The following is a 24,376-nucleotide window of genomic DNA, read 5'->3' as shown; positions in this document are numbered from 1 at the left end:
GTAAACAATTGTTGGAAAAATTACTTGTGTCATGCACAAAGTAGATGTACTAAACAACTTGCCAAAACTAGAATTGGCTAAAATGAAGTCTCTGGAGTGGTTAAATTTGTTTTAATGACTCTAATCTAATTGAATGTAAACTTCTGACTTCAACTGTAGATGTATTGTCCTTTGTCAGTTGGCTGAAGAATGCTTTTGTTGGCAATTACTAGATGATCTATGTATTCCATTTTAAGAGTGTAGTCCATCATTAGACCGAGGTGATACAGGCAGAGATCCGTGAGGTGCATCGCAGTACAACCGGCAGGTCATTTCGGTGAGGTCTATCATAAGTCCAAGATTCAGGAAGTATACTGTATGTAGAAGTTTGATAATCTCAAGCAGTGACAAACTCACCCATATCCTCTAATAACCCAAGTAAAGTTTAACTTTCAACCTGCTGAAACTGGTTTACACAGGAAGTTGTTTATATGTGAGGGTGAACATAAAATCGATTCACTTCAGGTTTGTTAAATAAGATAAGCTGTCACAGTGAACCTGTAAATTAGCTATTTATCTAAATTGTCAAAAGCAGACAGAATAAGACCCATTTATTTTTTGGACTGTTTTACTGGCTCAGTGAGGATAAGATGCTTTTAATAATATATGTGCTTTTATAAAAATGCAAATTTGAATTTTACATGACAAATCTGAGAAAGCAAAATTAGAAGCTAAAAGTAGACTCCAATCAAGTCCTTCTCTCCTTCAATAGCAGATCACTCAAAACAGCTTAAACTGCCAAAATTCTAAAAAAAAATATACATGCACCTTTTGTTTACATATAGCACAGATTCGAAATCAATGTTAAAACAGTTGTTCATCAGAAATGGTTATCTTTTCATTTAGTCAAGGCATATTCTCAGTATGGCATAACCTGTATTTATGATTAAAGAACATTAGTTTTCTTCTTTTAACTGTATTTTAAATAGTTTTTAAAGAATTATCGTGTCTTTATGTGACTCTGTGGACTGATCATTTACTCATTCTACTGTTTGTTAGATAAATCAATTCAGCAGGGCTGCTCCTGATACTGTCTCTCTGTGGCAGTGAAAAAGTCCTCCAGTACACTGCGCAGGTATTCAAAGGTCGGTCTGTTATCTGGGTTCTCTGTCCAGCAATGTTTCATGATGTTATAGAGAGCCTCAGGGCAGTTATCAGGGCAAGGCATACGGTACCCTTGCTCAAGGTTTGCAATCACCTCTGGGTTTGTCATTCCTGAAAGATTCAGAGAAATTGTAAGAATGACTCAAATAAATAATAATAATAAAAATAATACTGCCTCAATTTACTCAGTCATGTTGTACCTAAACCCAGATAACTTTCTGTCAAGCCAAACAAAAGATGTTAGAATGAATATCGCAGTCCATCTTTTTTATTAAATGGCACTGAATAATGCCTAACTTTAAAGCATAAAGGAATATATAGCAGGAAGTTAAGCATTTTTGCCATAATGTTGCTAACCACAAAAAATAATTTTGACTCCTCCCTCCTTTTCTTTAAAACAAATTAAAAAAGGCAAGAAATCTAGGGGCACATTCATGGGTAAATTACCTTTTAGTATCTTATGTCTATAGTGACTTTTAAATTTTACTCTCTATTTAAACGGACTGTCTACTAAAAGGGCAGTGAATAGTGCTACAGCAACTTTTGCATTTCTGCAACTGGAGTAAAAGAAATAAGAAAACACACACTAGTTATAGAGAGAATGCACTGTTAAACTTAGGTTAAATGTAACTGTACGTATAAACTACATTTTTACTGAAGCCTCTGACCAAGAGTAACGTCTGGAATAAAAAAGCAAACAGACTGAATAACATAAATGAGCTCACTTTTGCATGATGATGATGACATTGACACTTACACATTTTTACATTTATAAAAGAAAGTTATGTAAAAAATTTACTTCTCAAGGCACAGATATACTTCATATGAAATCATACCCGTTCGTTTATCGATGTCATTTAGAACAAAATCTGGCCAAAAAGTTGTTTTTGTGTTCGTTTCAGTGGTTCATAACAGCTCACCTGGGCAACATTCTAAGCTTCTAACCAGCTGCTTAACACTTTCTTAATGAAGCTCCACCTACTACTTTGTTAATGTTTTCATTAAGTATTTATCTTGAACATGCAGAGTTATTAGTGCTCTACTAAATCTACCTATGTTGTATTATTCCTCTTTTGTTAGTCGCTTTGGATAAAAGCATCTGCCAAATTAATAAATATAAATGTAATGTATTAGCATCAGTACGATCTTTCGCATAGAAACATTTTCCAAGACCATGTCATGCGATTTGTTTTGTTTAGTCTACAAAAGGTATCAAACCACTCAAATGCTGTCCGGTGCCCATTCACACATCTGTCCAAAGTAAGATATGCCTGTCTAATCATCATTCTTTTGTCTTTATTCTGCACATTAACACTGTTATACACTCATATTTGCAGTAGAATCAGTGTTATCATAAATAACAAAAACAGAGTGTAATCGCCACTTATTATGGCCGTGTATAGCGTGTTAGCGCATTAGCATCATGAATTCACAATGTAAAAAAGACAAATTATCTACTGCATATATATTCATTTAAATCATCATGAAGTGGTTAAAACAGCTTATTTTATTGACCATGACTTCTACTCAAAGAATGAGGCAAAAAATGTATAACACATTTTAAGTTTTTTTTAAAATGTACTTCTAAACGCCTCCCACAGTGGTGTAGCGGATGTCTGAATGTTCGCAGACAGTACACCGTTGCTCAGCTGTTTAGAACTTCTTTTTACCCCTGAATGAAGAAGAACTTCTCCGGAAGTATATCTGGGCCTTTTTGAATTAAACATATCTAAAATGTATGTGTGACAGAGCTTTGTCATGACAGTCAACTGTTGATGAGCATCAAACCATGACAAAACGTCCTAATCGCTACCATGGTTTTGTACAAATCAACAAAAATAAAATATTTTCCAGGACATAATTATTTGAGGACATTTAGGTATTTGTCTCTTTTTCCATGACTGGAAAACTGCATAGCAAAATTCCAGGTTTTCCAGGATGTGAGGTTGGGAACGACATGTGGGTGAGTAAATTATGTAAGTATAGTTGGTTAACTATACATTTAAAACAGTATTTTATAAATGCCATGCATAATGCAATTTCCATTTATGTCACATTTCAACATCAAAATGAGGTCAAACAGAAGGCACATTGGGTTTGTTTGTTACCTGGATATGGGATTCTTCCATAGGTAACAATTTCTGTCAACAGCACTCCAAACGACCAGACGTCTGATTTGATCGAAAATGTACCGTAGTTTATAGCCTCGGGTGCCGTCCATTTGATTGGAAACTTCGCTCCTATATGATTTCAAACAAAGACATGTTAATTTACGTATGTTACAAGACTAGCCTTCACAGTAAGATATTGTGACACAGCCTCATTAAAAAGACTGAACGGTGCAGTGCTGATTAGTTCTGATGCCCATCCGGACCTCTTTATAGGCTTTGTTGAACATGCTGAGTTTTACTGGTGATCCAATCCTAAAGTAAACATATACGGGCTTTATTCTGCTTACCTTCTCTGGCTGTATATTCGTTATTTTCAATGACGCGGGCGAGGCCGAAGTCAGCAATCTTGCAAATGAGCTCATCAGACACCAAAATGTTAGCAGCTCTCAAGTCTCGATGGATGTAGTTCTTCTGCTCTATGAAAGCCATTCCCTCTGCGACCTGCAGGGGGCAGTGTAGTGTTACAGCAATAATATGGCTGTGTGTGGTGATGCCTACGTTTAGAATACTACAGTATACTACAATATTACTCTTACTATTTCTGCAGTACATAATGTTCACTGTGCATAGTATGCACATTTGAATACATTGGACCAGAAATGTGCAGTATACAACAGAGCCTACTGGGCTGGGTACTGTATCCAACAATGCAATACGCTGTAACTGACCTTTCATTCCAGGGCGATAAATGAACCGGAAATAACATCAACCAATATTTTTTAAGTTGATTGGACATAATAAATGTTTAAAACTGTGAAATTTATGTATTTATATTCAATGTGATAATTGAATGCCACTTGCTGAGGTCTGGTGACAATGATGCAGCATACAGCTGTTTGAAATGTTTGCTGTTGTATAATCCATGTTTCACAGACCTAAAAATAAACCTTGAAAGCAGAATACATTATATAGTGACCACTATTCACTAGGCTACCATTCCATTTCAAACATATGCCATTTTTATGCACAGATAGAGGTCAGTTCCTGAGATAGGGAGTGTCTTGCTTTTACTTCCCTTGATTTGACTTTTAACCTCCTCTGCTCAACTCCACCCATCAAATACCCACAAGTTTCACACCTAGACACATTAAATGCTGGTTTCCTGCTGTACTTCCTGCTGCTGATGTAACAGCTTTCTTCTTTTCCCTAAATTCAGCTCCAATTTTGACTGATCTCAAAACAGTTGAGTTGTTTTGTTTCACTCTAATCTGAGGTAGATTAATGTTGCTTGAGGTTTGGCATATTTCTGTAATCATGACTGCACTCAGAATGCTCCCAGACAAGCCCCTTGTGTTCCTTTTATGTTCTATCCTCTTTTACAAATGTATTTAAATGTGAAATGTTTGAAGTGATTGTGGCAAGGTAATAATCTCAGATGCATTATGGGTGACAAGGCATTATTGTAGTACTGTACAGGGAGCTATTTTACAACACTGTCATCATTTTTATAAAGTACGTTGCACTATGACACTAAATAAATGTTTAATGCAAAAGATACATAGCCAGATCCTGAGCAGGAGTTTCCATTTTGTCTGTGTGTGTTATAATTGACAATATGCTGCATTTTTGTGCATTTTGGAGCTTCAAAATGTTGGTACCCATTCACTTGCATTGTAAGGACCTACAGAGCTGAGATATTCTTCTAAATATCTTTGTTTGTGTTCAGCAAAATAAAGGAAGTTATAAACATCTGGCATGGCATGAGGGTGAGTAAATTTGATGAGAGAATTTTCATTTTTGGGTGAAGTCTTCCTTTATTTAAATCCCAAACATTCCACCCAAAAAATAGTGGTGATTTTGTGCTTTCGGTTGGAAAATGGCATTTCCCATTCATGGAATATGGAATTTATGAAGAGTTAATGGAAATACCAGAATGATTATTATACAATTACAATTATAATTCTACACAATACTGGACCTGTGTTCATGCCTGATATGTTCCAACAATAATTAGATATTGTCAGTGAAGCATTGAATGTCTCAACAAGAATGACCGTGACCTACAGCTGACCTTTGTATGGCTTATACAATCTATGTGTACAACAGTGTTTTGACAACAAACAAACAAGCAAATGGTTATTTTATGTGTGGTTTGCAAATTTATATTTAATGTGGGCAATAAAAATAACTTTTATTGTATCTGTGTGTTTATGTGGAAGTATACTGCTTTTTTGTTTTTGTATGTATGACCAAATACATTTTGCGTGTGGTTTGCAATCAGATATTTCAGTGTGAGACAGAATGAGAGTTTGTTTTGTATTTGTGTACAAGTAAACACTTAAAATATACTATTTTTGTCCAGTCAGTTCGTAGTTCAGTGCAATGGTAGCAACAAAAGTGTTTTAGTATTAAGTTGTCTAGACTCATTCAAACACACACAGTCATGCTCATTGTTATGTATCAGATCAGCAGTTGAGTAATCCTGGCATCAGTTCACGTGAAGCTTAGTGATACAGAGCAAAAAGTGATAAACAGAGCATATACAAGGATCTTAAAATGTAGTCATGTGAACATTTTGGGGTTTTATCCTTATACAATGATTGCATTATTTGTTCGTAGCTTTTTGTAAATGTACAATTTATGTATGTTTGTATAGATGCTGAAATGTACAATATGTACGTATTGACATCATTTTTATGCTTTAGACGCGTTAAAATATTTACAAATCCTTTATATTAAAAATATTTTTGTATAGTTAAATTCTTATAATTTTATAGATATTTTATATTCCTTAACCCAACCTAAAAACCTAACAAATTTTCCACAATATAAAAATCTACTGGCAAATAAATATGTTTTGTACATTTAATTAATCTCATTGATTAAAATACAATAAAATAAACAATTAATAAAATCAATTCAATTCAGATTGAATAAGGATTCGTAAACATTTGTTCACCTCTAAAGTTTTTCACATGTAAAATGATTAATGTTTTAGATGCTGTCAATGTGACAGTATTGAGTCATGTTCACTTCAGTGTATGTCAGCAACTCTACAGTATGTGTGTTAGAACCACACTTAATGTAAGAATAGCTAAGAATACTCATGAGATCACATTGTATGCCAGTTTGATTCATTGGTGAAAAATTTATCAAAGCCTGTTGTTTTCAAAGTTGATTTGAAACAAAGCATATCGAACAAATGTCATTGATTTGCATTTGTCATTTGATTGAAACCTACCTGGGCGGACATATCGATCAGCATATTGATGGTTAAATTGCATCCTTCTGGAGTCTTCAGAAAATCTACCAGGCAGCCTAAAACCAGAACCAACACAAACATTTCATTACATATACAGTAAAAGTTGTGAAGCGTATATTATGGACTGTTAACCGTAACAAGTTTATTATTCACAAATAATTTCAGGAAATTGCCTTAAAGTAATTAAGCAATTATCTCTTTCTATAAAGGTGCTCTCGGTATTTTATTTCCTCACTAAAAGAGTTTTACTCCTAAAGAACATTATAGCTGTTGCTTTATTCTATATTGACTGGGTCTCCGCATGGGGGCAGCCATGTTATGATCACATGACCAGTCGAATACTACTCACTTAACTCATAGATTAAAGTAATCATGGCTGACTGTGAATAGTGAATTTCTACAATGACATCTGAAACTATTGATTTTAAATGATCCTGCATCCAAGCCTCTAGGTGTCAGTGAAAGTCCAAAATGACACAAACGACAAATTTAAGTGGTCCTATAAAGTTTATGTAACATTAACCTAATTCAAATAAAACAGTTTTGTTTACACTTAAAGGAATAGTTCACCCCAACATTATAAAAACATTTTTATCTCATCATTTACTCACCTTCCTGCCATCCTAGATGTGACTTACTTTCTTCTGCTTAACACAAATGAAGATTTTTAGAAAAATATCTCAGCACTGTAGGTCCATACAATACAAGTGAATTGGGTCCAGAACATTGAAACACAACAAAGCCCATAAAGGAAGCATAAAAGTAATCCATATGACTCCAGAGGTTTAATCAATGTCTTCAGAAGTGATATGATAGGTGTGAGTGAGAAACAGATAAAAATTTAAGTCATTTTTTACTATAAATCCCCACTTTAACTTCCACATTCTTCTCCTTTTTTTTTTTTGTTGATTTGCATTCGTCATGTATATTGACACCTACTGGGCAGGGAGGAGAATTTCTAGTAAAAATGTCTTAAATGTTTATATTTTCTCACCCACACCTATCATATAACTTCTGAAGATATGGGTTTAACCACTGGATTCTTATGGAATATTAAAAGGTTCCTTTATGTGGTTTTTGGAGCTTCGAAGTTCTGACCACCATTCACTTGTATTGTATGAATCTACAGTGCTGAGATATTTTCTAAAAATCTTCAATTGAAAGAAAGTCATATACATCTGGGATGGCATGAGGGTAAGTAAGTTATGAGAGAATTTACATTTTTGGTGTACTATTCCTTTAATAGCTAATGTCAAAAGAATCTATGAAACTATGAAATGTTATTACAGTAACACCTTTATTGAGATTGGTCAGGGTATTTATTATATCCCAGTTAGCTTTATGTGGGACTTGATGGGAAGATTTAATGTTAGAACGGTTTTGTTTAGATTTTTTTAGTTTGTTTTTAGTCATATGTCTTTTAGCCTTTTTTTTTTAAACATTCTTTAACCACAACTGAATCTTACCGGAAGCACTATCTCTATGTAAGTCATTTTAGTTCAAAACCAGAAGGAAAGAGTAGATAGATGAATGCTGTTGTTTTGAAACCTAAAATTGTTCTATTAGGCCTCGTCAGACTTCACAAGAAACAGATTAGATCCAAGAACTAGAACATAACAACTGCAGGAAATTAGTGCAGCCAGTTGGATCAGTCTCAGAGACTTTTGGTGTTAAAGGCCAAAGTTGTTGCTTTAGAGATGGCAGGCTGTGTGAGAAAATGAGCAAAACCAACTGACCCTGAAGGAAATTCCCACAAAGGTGTAGCGGAAAATACCCTATTAGGAATTCAATCAACAAGCACGCTTTAAGTTGTACAGACTCCTTACATCTCCTAATAGCCTTAGTTTAGAGGAAGTTCCCATGTTTTAAATCATTCTGTCATTGTCTCCATTGTTAAAAGGAAACAGGGTGGGAAAAGGTTACATTAACCTCTTCTTTTAAATAACAACACAGACAACAATTAATACATGAATCCTAAACAAAGAATTGTGAGATCTACAAGCTGAGCCCAGTGTTCTATCAGTTTCCTTTAGAAGGGTACACAAAGCAAGTCCATTCATGAGCTGCTGCGCCAACAGCGCACTGACGTTGTGGTAATGCGGCTGCTCCTAGAGTCTTTTGCTATGGTCAGCTTCAATGTGACATTCTAAAGGCCCAATAAACCTCCCAGGGCCAATAAGACCAGCAATTGTGCATTGTGGCATTAAAAAGAGAAAATGTTATAGGGTGTGGAGGACTTTGAGCACCTGTGACCATGATGACCATTTCAGAGTTTGATTTATTGTGGTGAGTTTCTGGCTGGTTGGGTCTGAATTTGAAAGCATCGGCGATACTAGCCCATGGAACAAAGACCTTTCTACCTCACACTGTATCCCCCCACTCTCTCTCTCTCTCTCTCTCTCTCTCTCTCTCTCTCTCTCTCTCTCTCTCTCTCTCGCTCCTTCTGGTTTTGCCTCTCTCAGTCTCTATTCAATGTGATGGAATTCATGCTGTAACTGTGACCCTTCTTTCTGTGAGAGACCAAGACCGGTTTTGACTCAGTGCTTTGCATTGTTCTAAGTAGGTTGCAGTGAGATGTGTGTGTGTGTGTGTGTGTGTGTGTGTGTGTGTGTGTGTGTGTGTGTGTGTGTGTATGAGGGATTTATTATGCATTAGTAGTTTGACAACATTAGGTAATGGAGCTTTAGCTATACAGATAATTAGCTCTTTAAAACATGCTGCTTTAATACTTTAAAGCTGCTTCAAAATTCATCTATTTTTGTCAAATACTTTTGTTCCCCTGACCTAATCAAAATTCAGTAGTCAGATATAATTGAAGATTCAACTCACTCTTTTAGCACAAATAGGAGTGCACTTTTCAGAAATGTTACTGTTATTCAGTATAGGGACATTGTTTAGGACTATCAATCTATCTATCTATGGTATCTATCTATCTACGGTATCTATCTATAGTGGGGGTGTGGTTAACCGGCGATTTGTGAATAGAGAGCGAAATAAGGAGATAAGAACGGTAAGGATCATCACCTGGCAAAATTTGTCGCTAACAGCTGTTTGTCATTGCAGTGAGAGGGGAGACAGGCTTTAAAAGTGAGCCAGATTCCAGTCATAGGGGGAGAGTTATGAGAACTGAGTTGGAGAAAGTCTGTATTGTTTATGTCCTGAGTATGAGTTTCTGAGTGTGACCGCTAAAAAGCTTAAATATTGAGTTTAAAGGAAATAAAAAGATAGTTGAAGTTGGAATGCGCCATCTCTTGCTTCCCCCTTTTCTGGTGCTGAAACCCAGGATTAAGGGAGGAAAAATGCCACCATTGATTCCTCACCTTTGGAGGACGTGGTCAAGACCCTCATCAGCATCCTCCAGACACAGCATCAGGCCCTCCTCGAGCTGCAAACCGAACAGGAGCAGCGATTCATTGAGCTCCTCCAGACCCTGCACAAGGAGGGTGCTGCCACCGTGACACCGGACCCCGTGACCGCCTCGTCCCAGGTTCCACTTGTCAAGATGGGCCTCCTAGGGGATCTGGAGGCCTTCTTGGAGCTCTTTGAGTGGACAGCGGGGGTATGCAGTTGGCCGAGCACCCAGTGGGTGGTCTGGTTAAATCCACTGCTGTCCGGGGAAGCCCAACTCGCAGCGCAGCATTTACCAGTGAAGAACCTCCAGGTGTACACTGACTTGACAAAAGCCATCCGGGAACGGGTCGGACGGACACCAGAGCAAAACACTTTCGCTCCCTGACCATTGGTGAGCACGGCCGCCCGTTCGCCTTTGCCCAACAGCTCTAGGATGCCTGCCGGCGGTGGTTGCTGGCTGAGCAACCCAATGTCGGAGCTGTTATCGATCTGGTGTCACTGGAGCAGTTCATCACTCGACTTCCGAGAGGGACGGAGGAGTGGGACCTGTGCCACCATCCGGCGTCACTCCAAATGGTCATCCAGTTGGCAGAGGACTGCATGGCAGCATATTCGGGAGCCGGCAAGCCCCGAGACCCTTCTCTCTCTCTCTCTCTCTCTCTCTCTCTATCTATCTGTCTCTCTCTCTCTCTCTCTCTCTCTCTCGTCCTCCTGTCTCCCTTCCTCCCAGTTTCCCTTGCCCCTCTCCGCTCTAACTCCCAGGGTGGTGGACCCGCTGTCACGGGTGCAAGCGTGGAGCCTGGGCAGATCTGTTAGAGCTGCGGAGAGCCTGGTCATTTCCGGGACCAATGGAGGTGGGGTTAGTGGTTCAGGTCCCAATACGCTGCAGGCTGCCCCTGATTGAGCTTGGATGTTCCTTATACCTGTGAGTATTAAGGGGGTACATACCAGGCCTTGGTGGATTCAGGTTGCAGCCAAACCTCCATCCATCAATGCCTGGTTCAAGATGATGCTTTGGGGGCTAATCACAAGGTGATGTATGGTGCATGGTGATCTCCATGATTATCCTGTAGTGACCATGATGATTCAATTTCGGGGACAAAACCATAGTGTCGAGGCTGAGGTTAGTTAATTTTGGGCACGAATTGGCCAGTGTTTTCCACATTATTAAGGGAAGTCAGTGCTGATGGGTCCTGTAACAGAGCATTTTGGTGAGTTATTTGTGATGTGCTGGCTAGGGAGGCGGAGCTGAGGCCATCTACATCAGTCCCACATCAGGATGATGAAAGGGAGGGGGAAGTCTCGACTTCCCCAGCCTTTAGAGGATTTCCCACAAGGGATTTTCTCTAGAACAGACAAGCACACTATCGGCCAAGTGAGAGTGATTGATGGTCATCATCTTCAACCAGACATAGCACTCACCTATCTGTATTTTTCTATTACAAATTACAGGTTGTATCAAGTGAAGCAGGATGCTCAGACAAAGGAAGTTATGACCCAGTTATTGATACAAAGAACTATCGGGAAATGTTATTCCAGACCGCTCATTATAATCTGAATGCGGTCACTTAGGGCAGGAAAAGACATTGAAACGTCTAATGGCCCATTTCTATGGGCCGGGCATTCATGGGGATGTTCGTAGATGGTGTGCGGCATGCTGTGAATGTCAGCTGTTGAATCCGCCAGCCACCCAAAGATCCTTTGATCGAGGACCCCTTCGATAGAATTGGCATGGACTTCGTTGGGCCATTAGAGCAGATAGCAAGTGGGCATCGCTTTGTGTTGGTTCTGGTGGACTACACAAGGCGATATCCGGAAACAGTGCCTTTGCGCAACATCTCAGCACATTGTTGTGGAGGCACTCTTCAATATTATCTCCCAAGTTGGGATTCCGAAAGGAATCCTCACTGATCATGGCACTACTTTTATGTCACGTACACTAAGCGAGCTGTACAAATTATTGAGCATTAAATTAATTTGGTTCATCAGGTTCATCAGGCCAGATGGCTCCTCTACCTTAGTCAGGATGGGGCTATGTGGTTGTGGCAGGGCGGATGGCGGGGTCGGGTCGTGATTCTACACACCCAGTCCCTTATCAGGTTAATCAAGCCTCCGAGAGGGATAAAGGCCGAATGCGCAGGATTGTGCGGGAGAGAGAGATAGTTTATGGACATGTCCGTCATGTGTGTTTGTGTCTTTTGTTTAAGTTTATTATTAAAATATTATTTATATTGCCAAGCCGGTTCTCGCCTCCTCCTTTCCGTTGACTGCTTTACAGTGGTTTAAAAATTTTTTATCAACAAACTTATTTGTCAATGGCCCTTGAATGTTGTTATCAAGTTAAAAAAAGGTTAATAATCAGTTCTCATAAGATTAGGAAAAAGTAATGAACTATTATTACCTGATAATTTTATGCAAAGGATGTTTTTTTGAACAATTAAAGGGGTCTTGGGGTTTGTCAGACCCCTAACAGAACATGATTGTTAACCATTTGTTTAATTTACTGTGTCCCATATGACGCACTATACACTATGCACTCTGCTATCTAATGTAAGAATTTTCAAAGTGCTGTATTGTCCCAAATGGAACACTAAAGTTTTTTTACTGTACGAAAATATTCAAAGTTAAACATCTGAATGAAATTACATTTCAAACACACGTGATGTGTTGCTGCTAGATTTAGCTCCTCTGCCAACCTTAGTTCAACACTTAATTCTCAAATAATGTATGTATTCACACAGCTTGGTTTGATGATAAAGCATTCATCTCACATTTGTAAAGTGGTGTCTTCACAGACATTTCGCTAATTGCCATATTCACCATCGAATACAATTGTCAGGCTAACATTGCAGACCTTCTGCTATGTCGGGCAAGCGCATCCAGTGTCCAACATTCCAAACTCCGTTATTTTGGTTAAAGAAGTACACTCAGTACACTTACTTTCATTGGATTTTCTTTCCAAGTCATCTCTAATTCTAAAATGATGGGCAAATCTTTTGAACTAGCAATGGCAGATCCTGATTCGTGGTATAAGTAGTTCCATAAACAAGTGCGGTTTTTTTGTTGTCCAAATTTTTTCATTTATTTGTTTGTTGATCTGTTGAATAAAAGCAATATCACACTCGTTCTGTATGGCCCTAAAATGGCTGTGATTACCTGCAATCACAACCGTGCTGATAAAGGGCCATACAAATCTTTTGCTTGTGTTGTGTGATATAGTTTAAGTATGTTTACAAATATGTGATGTGATGTGATGTGATGACCTATGAGTTCAACACCTCATCCATCTAAGAAAGAGAGTCAGACCACAGAGAATCCTCACATCTGGATATTTAAAAACCATGACAATGCGCTCCATAAAGAGACCAAATAAAGTTGCCCCTTTGAAATACCCTACACACTCAATGAGGATGTTTGATGTTGCCCTGCTAAAAAATCATTCAAGTGAGGGATTGACGCTCCTTTTCAAATACCTTCAAAGCCATGAGCATGCTTTGTTTTCTTAGAAAGTACACTAGTGTGGAACTACTGTGGGTTAACGCATACAAACACACTGCAATGTGAGGAAATGGAGCTCAAGTAGAACTGACGTGACTTTTTAAAACCTGTTAGATCATGCAACCCTGATGAAAGTATAAGCGGATATTTACTCAATGAGTGTGACTGCTTTTGTAAAGGAAGTTCAGGTGGGATACGGGGATGAATCATTTAATACTAGACATAGAGGCTTTGTCATGCACTTATCTCTCCCTTCGCTTGTTTGCATAAGCATGTGTGTGCATGTGTGTGTGTGAGTCTCACCGTTCTCCATATACTCTGTAATGATGTAAATGGGCTCCTGTGTGACTACAGCAAAGAGCCGCACCAGTCGAGGGTGCTGCAGGGTCTTCATCAGGTTTGCCTCAGCCAGGAATGCACTGATGGACATTGTACCAGCCTTCAGACTCTTGATAGCTACCCGACGGTTGTTATTATACAACCCTATACACATTAAGACAGAGAGAGAACAGATGGTTTTTGGCTTATAATAAGGCTTTAGTTCAATAGAGTGAATGAAAACAGTGCTTAACATGATGATGAGTGTAAGAGAGTTTTGGGCCAGCTGACAGAACTGTCACTTGCCCAGACCATATCATATGTCTTTTATCATTGATCACGTAAATGCTTCAATGCCTTGCAAAGTCAAACACATGGTTTTCAGTTATGTATTGAACATTTGTATTGTGAATTGTGATGATTATCTTATCAACAAGATAACATTATCTGGCTAGCACAGATGAGGTGAATTTTGATAGTCTTGTTTCACCTCCACAGTAATCTATTTAAGTTTGAAAATTAAATTTTCAGTTTCCTAACCTCATTGTTTTCCAAAGTGGTTATGGTGGGTGTTTTCAAATATGTGTGGATGAGAGGCATAACTGTAACAAATTCAATGCGTTTCTATTTTTCGAACGGAAATTTGGAAGTTGTGTGTGTTTTGCTTTGTTATGTTTGTTTTTGGTAAAGACAAATTTCTGTTTCATGAAAAATTAGAATTTACTTCTCTATAAAATATAGAGCTAATTAACATTGATAATTTTTTGTGGTGGGCCTTTGACAGTATTGTCATAGCAAGTATAAATCCATTTGTGGCATTAATAAACCTCAAAATAAGTGTGGAATAAACCCAAAACCTCTCATTCAACAAAAACCTTTATTGAATCTATAAGTTATTTACTTTATAGCAAAGTCTGGCTATTTCATTGAGGTCTAAATTAACTTTACTCAAGGGCCACATCCTGCTAATCAAGGCCTTCAGGATTACTTGAAAATGACATCAGCATTTGGGATTCCTCAGCTGCCACACCAGCGGCACCCTCTGGAGATCCTCTAGACAAGGTTTTTCAAACTTTTTGGCATGCGGGGTGCCAGGTGATAATCTGTGTTCCCCTAGCAACAACTTGTAGTCCCCTAGAGGAAAACCCCTGCTCTAGACACCCTTTCAGTTCTCTGAGAAACTTACTGTTAGTTCCTGCAAGAACTCTAAAGACTATCAGTAACTATGTTTCCATCCAAGTTGCAAATTTAATCTATACAAAAACCATAATATTGCAAAACAATGTGCGCATAAAGCATAATTTCCATCCCACGTGTTCAAAAGAACAAAATCGTCTCTTTCAGAGAAAATGTAGACACTCTGACACTTTTAGCAGTATAATACTTATGATTTAGAGCACACAGACAAAACACTGTAAAGAACTTTGTCTCATGTCATGCGTCATGCACACGTGTGCGTTCCTCCTTCCTTATGTCTTTGCATGCGGATCTATAAAATGTTTTTAAAAAACGTCAATAAACCTCCTCTATGTCACAGTTCAAGTTTGTTTTAGATGTATTGCTCTGCAAACTCTATGCATGCTTTGGATTTTTCTAGACACTGTAATTTCAGTATGTCCAGAATAACATTTCAGATGCGATGATTGGTCCACTGGTAAGTCCAGTTATGAACTAGTGGTTCAGTCACATTACTTTTTTGATGCACATCATGTATTCCTAATAAATTCAACAGGAGTTTGTCCGGTAAATGTAGCTGAGTTTCCATCAAAATATTTAATGTTTTTTTTAAGCTAATTTAAAAACAAATTGACTAAAGAAAATATGAATTGTTACACGTTCCCATCCACTACGCCATCGGTTCTCAACCGGTGGGGCGCGCACCCCGGACACTCTCCCGGGGGGGTCGCGAGTAGGCTACGATGGAAGGGAAAAAAACGTGAAAAAAAAATTTTTTGGGCACATTTTTTTTATCACTAAACTACTGTCATAAAAAGTTATAGTTTTGTATATACATAACTCCTGAATAAAAATTAAAATGTGTTTGGACTGATTTAAAAAAAAAAAAAAGTTTTGAACAAATTTGATTGGTTTGTCGATAGTGAGCGCAAATGCAGGTTATAAGCATAAGCGGTTTCATTAAGCGAGTCATTGAGTCGTTCATTCAAACGATTCGTTCAAACGGCCGATTCATCAAGAATGAGACAGATGTTTGTGAATGGGTCATTGAATCTTTGACTCAACCAATTGGTTCACAACACTGAATCATTCAAAACACGATTGAGTATTGCTGTGAGATGCGCTATGCTAAATAAATAACAATACATTGTTGTAACAGCAATATCTCCAAGATTTGTTTTTCACTGTAAAAATGTCATGATTTGCCAATGCAAAGAGAGTGCCGCCACCTTTTCACCCCACTTCAAGCACTGATTATAACACAAACAAATCATCCTCCTGGCGGCTTTTTTTTTTGTCAAAAGCGACAAATCCAGCGACTTTTACTGGTGTTTTTGGAGACTTTTGTGGTGTTTAGAGACTCGAAAGCACGAATCACTCTGCAGTTAGTTTATAAAAAAATAAATACCAACTCAAACTTGAGTCTTTTGTAGAATTTGTAATCTCTTTGATACATCAATGCAAGAATGTTTAAATCACTTTAGAAGGAAGCAAAGAAATTACTGGTCTAACTTCTCCCTCTTTTTAAAGTGTGGAAAAGGGAAAAGAAGTTCAAAGATCGAGACTCCAGCAACACCTGTAGTATATGCAACAACTTTATTGAAGATTTGTTAAATTGGGGTTAGATTGTATACAGTTACTGGTTTGTGGTGGCAAAACTCCATTATTCACTGCAAGGCAGGGCCCCAAAATTTCCTGCTTAGGGCCCCCAGATTTACAGAGCCGGCCCTGGTTAGGCCTACTGTGCTCAATGAACAGCGGGTGCTGCCGTGAGCCCCTCTCCCGTCCAAAAGCACTCACAGGCGGTCAGTCTCTCAGTAGCCTCGCGCAGCAGTCAGAGCAGAGAGGAGACACACACCCCTCCGCATCCAGGCTGCAAATGAATAGCGCATGCACATGGCCGCTGCCGTTCCCGCCCTGGCTTACAGAGCAGGGTATAAATGTAAATGTTCACTCACTCTCACACAAAAATAAATCACTGCATTTAAATTGACTCACGACATAGCTTTCCATTCACTCTAGTCTAGTCTCTTGCCAAGTTCGCGTGTGCCAGCTCTCGCTAGTCTTATCAATCTCGATTTACATAGACCTTTACTACAAAACCCCAACATTCTTTTTAAAGACTAAACCCACAAACATTCTTTTTTAAGATTAGATCAAATCTCAGCCCTAGCCAGTATTTTTTTTTTTAACTGCTAGGCAGTAGCTACACTTAGCTAAAATTACCCACACGACTAAGACACACACACACACACACACACATTGACGAGGACTACAATCGTTAAGTATTAAAATAAAATCTGAATTGTCTGCAAAAGAATTATTTTGTTCGTTTAATTAAAGATTGTGCCTAAGTCCCGACTGATTAGCCCCTGATACGTCTCTCAACATACACCACACACACAGTTACATATTGCCTAAACTTTATTGAAAACACATCAAAATGGAGAAATTTCTTGTGAGGACCAACAAGCCAACTGACGCACCACCAGCTGCAAAAAAGCTTCGAAGGTACGATGAAGCATACCTGCAATTTGGGTTTACAGTCACAGCTGATCTGAGACCTCAGTGTGTCGTGTGTGCCGAGGTGCTGGCAAACGACAGTATGAAGCCCTGCAAATTAAAAAGGCACCTCGAAACAAAGCATGCTGGCATTAAAAATAAACCAGCTGAATATTTTAAAAGAAAGCTTGATGGTCTCCATCAGCAACAGGCAACCATTTTAGTGCACAGCACTGTATCTAAACAGTGTTTGGAGGCATCGTATGTAGTGGCCAAAAGGATCGGTAAACTGGGTAAACCGCATACAATCGCCGAGACTCTCATTTTGCCGGCAGCGCAAGACATGTGCAGAATAATGATAGGCGATAGTGCAGCAGCCAAACTCGGTGCAGTACCACTGTCCAATGACACAGTCGCTAGGAGAATTGTAGACATGTCCAATGATATCAGAGAGCAACTGATAGAGTTCGTAAAAAAGAGTCCTTACTACGCGCTGCAGCTGGACGAATCCACTGATATTGCTGGGCAGGCACAGCTCCTCACCTATGTCAGGTATCTGCGGGACAAGGAGATTGAGGAGGATGTCCTGTTTTGCCGGCCTCTTCAGTCGCACACTACAGGAGAAGCCATTTTCAATGTCCTTGATATTTTTATCCTTGAAAATGGTTTGGCTTGGGACCGATGCGTTGGCCTATGCACGGATGGTGCACAGGCAATGATGGGGCGTGAGCGTGGCCTAGCTGCTCGCGTTCAGCAAGTAGCTCCACTTGTGAAATGGACACATTGCATGGTCCATCGCGAAGCACTAGCTGCTAAAAAAATGCCAGTTCTCTTTGACTCTGTGCTGAACCAATCCGTGAAAATAATAAATCTAATCAAATCACGGCCGCTAAACTCTCGCTTGTTTGGGGTCCTCTGCCAGGAGATGGGGTCAGGGCACGAACAGCTGCTTCTGCACGCTGAAGTTCGCTGGCTCTCCAGGGGGCGGGTGTTACAGCGGTTGTATGAGCTGCGAGAGGAGGTGAAGTGGTTTTTGACAGAAATCAAATCAGATCTGGCGAAGCATCTGGATGACACTATGTGGCTTGCGTCTCTGTCCTATTTGGTCAATATATTTGACCGCTTGAATGGCCTCAACCTGTCTTTGCAAGGCCGCGAAACTCATATTTTGCTCCTTGCAGACAAAGTGCACGCCTTCACACAAAAACTAGACCTCTGGCATGGCCGCATCAGTCGAGGGAACTGCGACATGTTCCCCAGCCTTGCAGACTTTATCACTGATGCAGGCATGTCACACGATTTCTCCTCCCTATTTCAATCAGTGTCTGAGCACCTGTCAGCAATGAGAAAAATATTTGCGACGTACTTTAAAGAGGATTATCGCTCTTTTGCGTGGGTTCGAGATCCGTTTGTGTGCACAGCAAACAAGCTATCAATTGATATGCAGGAACAGCTTATTGAGCTGAAGAGTGACAGTAGACTGAAGGAACTCTTTAGCTCCTGCCCTCTTTCGTCATTCTGGGCAGCATTGATGCAGGAATACCCTGAACTCTGTGACGTCGCCTTGAAGATTCTCCTTCCTTTCACGTCGACATATTTGTGTGAGGCAGGATTCTCAAAAATGACTGCACTCAAAATGAAATACCGCAATCGTGCACAAATCGAGGATGATTTGAGGCTATGTTTATCAAACATTGAGCCAAGAATTGAGGATCTTTGCAAGGCAAAGCAGGCTCAGGTCTCACATTAACATCACCTACCAACAAGCTTCTGTAAAAAAATGCAGATGATGCCTACTATTAGGCCTAGTAATAATAACAATAACAAAGCATTAATTAATATCAGAGGTCTGGTGCCAATTCCCAATTATAGCAATAGCCTAGTAATGATAATAGGCCTACTGATGATGATGATAATAATAATAATAATAATAATAATAACAACAATAAAGCATGTAACCTCATATAATTATATAGCAATAGCCTAGTAATGATGATAGGCCTACTACTACTCATAATAATAATAATAATGCCTGCAAGCTCACATTAGAAGACTGGTGGTACTGCCAATTATAATAATAATAATAATAATAATAATAACAACAATAAAGCATGGGGTGGGGCAGGGCGGGGGGCACTGGGGCCCAGACTGCAATGAACCAGCTTTGGGGGGCCCAGCTTGCAAAAGGTTGAGAACCCCTGCACTACGCTATGCACATTATCTTGAGAGAGCTACCTTTTCATGATGGAGCAACTGAATAAACTTCTTGCTTTGGAAAGAGTTTTATTTCCAGGATTGGAGCAATTGTACATTGTTTTATTGAATTCTGCGTAGTGTAATATCTGATATAATGAATGTAATTTCAAATTGTGCATAAAAATGTAAAGGGAATTAGATGGAAAGCCAGCCTGTGTTTTCATCATAGTCTATACGCATAGCAAATTCTTCTTATTGAATAAAAACATATCCATCTCAAATGTTTATATGCGTATTTTGGAGATTTTATTCGCATCATGGTGTTTCCATCCAGCAGTTTTTATGTGATATCCTAAAATGCTCATAGAAATACGTGGATGAAAACCCAGCTACTGGTTTCTTCAGAAACCTCATCATAAAAGAAAGCTTTTGAGGCTCTTCAGATACATCTTGAAGTTCCTTGAGTTTATAATTATGATACACCTTTGAAGGGTGTCTGGAGGATCTTCAGAGGGTGTTGCATCTGATGAACTACAAATGGTGCCTCGAATTTCTTTTAACTTGTTAAAATGTGGTGCAGAATGGGAACTGAATTCTGCAGGACATGGCTCTCCAGGAGCGTATCTTAATAGTCTTGAATTACTTGCTAGCAGAAACACTGAAAAATAAGTAGCAATGTTAGATGGTACAATGCTCCCATAAAAAAAGTTAGCCTCCGGGTGTTTCGTGAGGATATAATCTGTGAGAAACTCAATCGGTTGTTTTGCTTCACCAAATTTCTTTAGCTTCACATGACATTTTCTGACTGCTTGATAACCAGTTCACTTTATGGCTTTTTTGTGGCGTTCAGTTGTATGATGTTATCACAACTGAAAATGGGGTTTAATGGGCAGAACGTTCTTTTAATTTGAATGAATGAAGTGATTCAAAAGCTAAACAAAAACATAAGCTAAACAAAATGGCAGCTATGTTACGGGCTCTTAAGGTCATGGAGCAGACAGGTAGCAAGGGAAACAAGCTGGTTGCTATGGAAACCAGGGACAGGAAGTGGTTAAAACTAAGGCAATGAAGTGATTTCCATGATTCTATTTTTAGGGCTAACACAAAGACAGTATAACGACTGCAGTTTGCTTATGTTTGGAAACTAAACATATCAACATTTAAACACAAAATCACATGAGGTCATTGTTTGGAACATACACAAAAAAGGTGGAGAAACAATAATATATTTATATTTAATTAACTAATGCTATTGAAAATTATATAGTGTACAGGTAAATGAGTGAACGAAATGGATGGAATTAAAGCATAATAATTGATTTAGAGAGAGAGAGAGAGAGAAAATTCGATTGAAAAATCAAAGAATAAAATAATAATTGTATAATAAATAATAATACTATAAATTATAATGATAATAAAATAAAATGTAATAAAAAGTTAATAAATAAATGTGTGCATGTGAGTGTATCTTAGATCACTGGATGTGGCCAGCCAAAATGATGAATCTGCCAATTCACACTGCTCTGATAACTATGTGGTTTACTGTATTTAATGTTTTGACATGCAAGACATAGATTTGCATAGAGTAACACGCACAACAGCCTGCAGATTTGTGTTAAATGTACCATTTGTTATGGTCCAATTCATCTCTATCAAACATTTCCAGACAAGCGCAGACAGTTCAGGCCCGGATACTGACATACATATGCTTTGTTTCTTCAAACAGAAGTTTTTAATAACTTCTTATGCTTAAATATTTGGGAAAACAAAATGTATTTTCTTTGTGGGCTGTGCTTTGTGTCATTAAGCATGTAAAAAATATAAACCCATTAAATAAGAATACATTTAAACTCAGTTGTTAACAATTCCTGACATTTAATCGTAGAAAACATTCCCTGTCTTAGGTCAGATAGAACCACTACTTTATTTTAAGAATATGAAATATCAGAATAATAGTAGAGAGAATTATTTATTTCAGCTTTTAATTCTTTCATCACATTCACAGTGGGTCAGAAGTTTACATACACTTTGTTAATATTGGGTAGCATTGCCTTTAAATTGTTTAACTTGGGTCAAATGTTTTGGGTTGCCTTCCACAAGCTTCTCACAATTAGTTGCTGGACGTTTGGCCCATTCCTCCAGACAGAACTTGTGTAACTGAGTCAGGCTTGTAGGCCTCCTTGCTCACACACACTTTTTCGGATTGAGGTCAGGGCTTTGTAATGGCCACTCAAATACCTTGACTTTGTTGTCCTTAAGTCCTTTTGCCACAACTTTGAAAGTATGCTTGGGGTCATTGTCCATTTAGAAGACCGATCTTTAACTTCCTGGCTGATGTCTTGAAATGTTGCTTCAAAATATCCACATAATATTACTTCCTCATGATGCCATCTATTTTGTGAAGTGCACCAGTCCCTCCTTCAGCAAAGCACCCCCACAACATGATGCTGCCACCCCCATTCTTCAAGGTTGGGATGGTGTTCTTCGGCTTGCAAACCTCACCCTTTTTCCTCCAAAGATAACAATGGTCATTATGGCCAAACAGTTCAATTTTTGTTTAATCAGACCAGAGGACATTTCTCCAAAAAGTAAGATCTTTGTCCCCATGTGCACTTGCAAACTGTAGTCTGGCTTTTTTTTATGGTGATTTTGGAGCAGCCTTTCAGGTTATGTCGATATAAAACTCGTTTAACTGTGGATATAGATACTTGTCTACCCGTTTCCTCCAGTATCTTCACATGGTCCTTTGCTGTTGTTCTGGGATTGATTTGCACTTTAGCACCAAACTACGTTAATCTCTAGGAGACTGAATGTGTCTCCCTCCTGAGCAGAATGATGGCTGCGTGGTCCCATGGTGCATGTAGTTGTGTTCTATGGTTTGCACAGATGAACGTGGTGCCTTCAGGCATTTGGAAATTGCTCCCAAGGATGAACCAGACTTGTGGAGGTAGATTTCTTTTGATTTTCCCATGATGCCAAGCAGGGCTGACTGGCCATCGGGAGAATCTAGTGGACCGGTGGGTTGGCCGCGAAACGTGCCGAATGATAAGCTAAAATGAGCCGCTGCATTATGCATAATGGACCACAAAACAGTGCAGAAAATGATATGCAGAAAAGGACAGCGAAATCCCAGTCCGATTTGTCTTCCCAGCACTGATGTCAAGCAAAGAAGCACTGAGTTTGAAGGTAGGCCTTAAAATACATCCACAGGTACACCTTCAATTCAGTACATATCCTATCAGAAGCTAATTGGCTAATAGTCCAAAGGCTTGACATCATTTTCAGGAATTTTCCAAGCTTCTAAAAGGCACAGTTAACTTAATGTATGTAAACTTCTGATCCACTGGAATTGTGATATACTCAATTAAAAGTGAAACAATCTGTCTGTAAACAATTGTTGGAAAAATTACTAATTACATTTTGTCATGCACAAAGTAAATGTCCTAAACAACTTGCCAAAACTATAAATTGCTGATATTAAATCTGTGGAGTGGTTAAAAAATTAGTTTTAATGACTTCAACCTAAGCGTTTGTAAATGTTTAACCAAAACTGTGATATTACTGCTTATTTCAGACAATGTATCTTGAATACATATTGTATTTTGCAAAAAATGTACCATTGCCACAAGACAAAATCCACTTACCGGTCTATTCATGATACATTCTCTAAAAACAATCCACAATTTCTTACACCGTTTTGCCTCTTAGGTAAATTGATACTGGTTTAAGGATGTTTAGAGACTGTAACAAGAGTGCACAAGAGTGCAAAATTTAACTTCAGATGTTTATCTATGATGCCTAACTGTAATTTCTTTTCCAGAACTCCATGAGAAACATATGAAATTTTCTTCACATCGTGCCACCAAAAGAAAATGTGAGAAACAAAATCACCTGTCATGCTCAGATGCTGTTGTCTATTTAAAGGGACAGTCCTGAGTATCAATGTAAATATTTGTGTGGTGGTGGGGGTGTGGTCGAGTGAAGGTTTGTGAATGGAGAGCGAGTTGGGAAGAGGAGAGCAGTAAGGATTGTCACCTGTGGGAAATTATTTCTGACAGGGAGATAAAGGAGCAGCCAGAGCCACAGTAGTGAGAGAGAGGAGCTAGTGACCCGAGATGACACTGTCTGTGTTAAAGAGGAGAATTCATTTTATGTTTATGATTGAGTCTCTGAGCATTTTTGTGTTGGTGTGTGTGCTGGAAAGTGACCTATAATAAACAATGCTAAAGAGTGAGCTGTTTCCTGCTTTCTCATTTTCCTTGAAACTGACCTGAGACCTGTCAAAACTTATTGATGGAACAAGTTATGCATGTTAACAATGAACATGTAACAAATATCTATGCATGTACTGATGGAATATAATTAATTTTTCAAATCCTAAAATGCTAAATAACAGCATGAGCTGAGAAATAATTAATTTTATATTAAAGGTAAATGGAAATTGTAACCAAAATACACCTAGGATACAATCTGGAAACCCTGTGTAAATATCAGTTAGCAATTTAAGACTTTCTAAAACTACCTGTGCAGAAATGTCTCAGGATAGACTGAACAACCTGGCACTCTTCTCATTTCACAAATGTTATGGTGACTTATACTCATAACTCATACATTTATACATGTATAATTTATTTTGTTGGTAGTCTTTTTTTTATAATATTTAGCTTGATTCAAATAATATTTGTGTTTGAAAATAAAAATGTATGAATTAGCACTATTAAATATCCATCTAAAATATTTATACGGGATATTATACCCACCACAAACCCAAATTGGTCAGGGGCCCTAAAATAGTTATGTGCCCTGGGCCCAAAACTTG

General features: G+C 38.5%; 1 protein-coding gene across 2 annotated transcripts in view; it reads right to left on the bottom strand.

The window, feature by feature from the left end:
• Positions 1 to 582: 582 nt before the first annotated feature.
• The window catches only part of LOC127656700 (tyrosine-protein kinase Lck-like), a 35,146-nt gene continuing 11,352 nt past the window's right edge, over positions 583 to 24,376 (bottom strand). For both annotated transcript variants that reach the window (XM_052145149.1, XM_052145148.1), the window contains exons 9-13: positions 13,669 to 13,848; positions 6,496 to 6,572; positions 3,602 to 3,755; positions 3,252 to 3,383; positions 583 to 1,254 (exon numbers count right to left, since the gene is read on the bottom strand). In XM_052145149.1, the coding sequence (XP_052001109.1) occupies positions 1,049 to 1,254; positions 3,252 to 3,383; positions 3,602 to 3,755; positions 6,496 to 6,572; positions 13,669 to 13,848 (749 nt within the window). In that variant the 3' untranslated portion in view covers positions 583 to 1,048. The remainder of the gene's footprint in view (positions 1,255 to 3,251; positions 3,384 to 3,601; positions 3,756 to 6,495; positions 6,573 to 13,668; positions 13,849 to 24,376) is intronic.

The sequence above is a fragment of the Xyrauchen texanus genome, chromosome 16 (assembly GCF_025860055.1).
Source record: "Xyrauchen texanus isolate HMW12.3.18 chromosome 16, RBS_HiC_50CHRs, whole genome shotgun sequence".
Classification (NCBI taxonomy): Eukaryota; Metazoa; Chordata; class Actinopteri; order Cypriniformes; family Catostomidae; genus Xyrauchen; species Xyrauchen texanus.
This window is presented reverse-complemented; position numbering and strand designations above follow the sequence as displayed.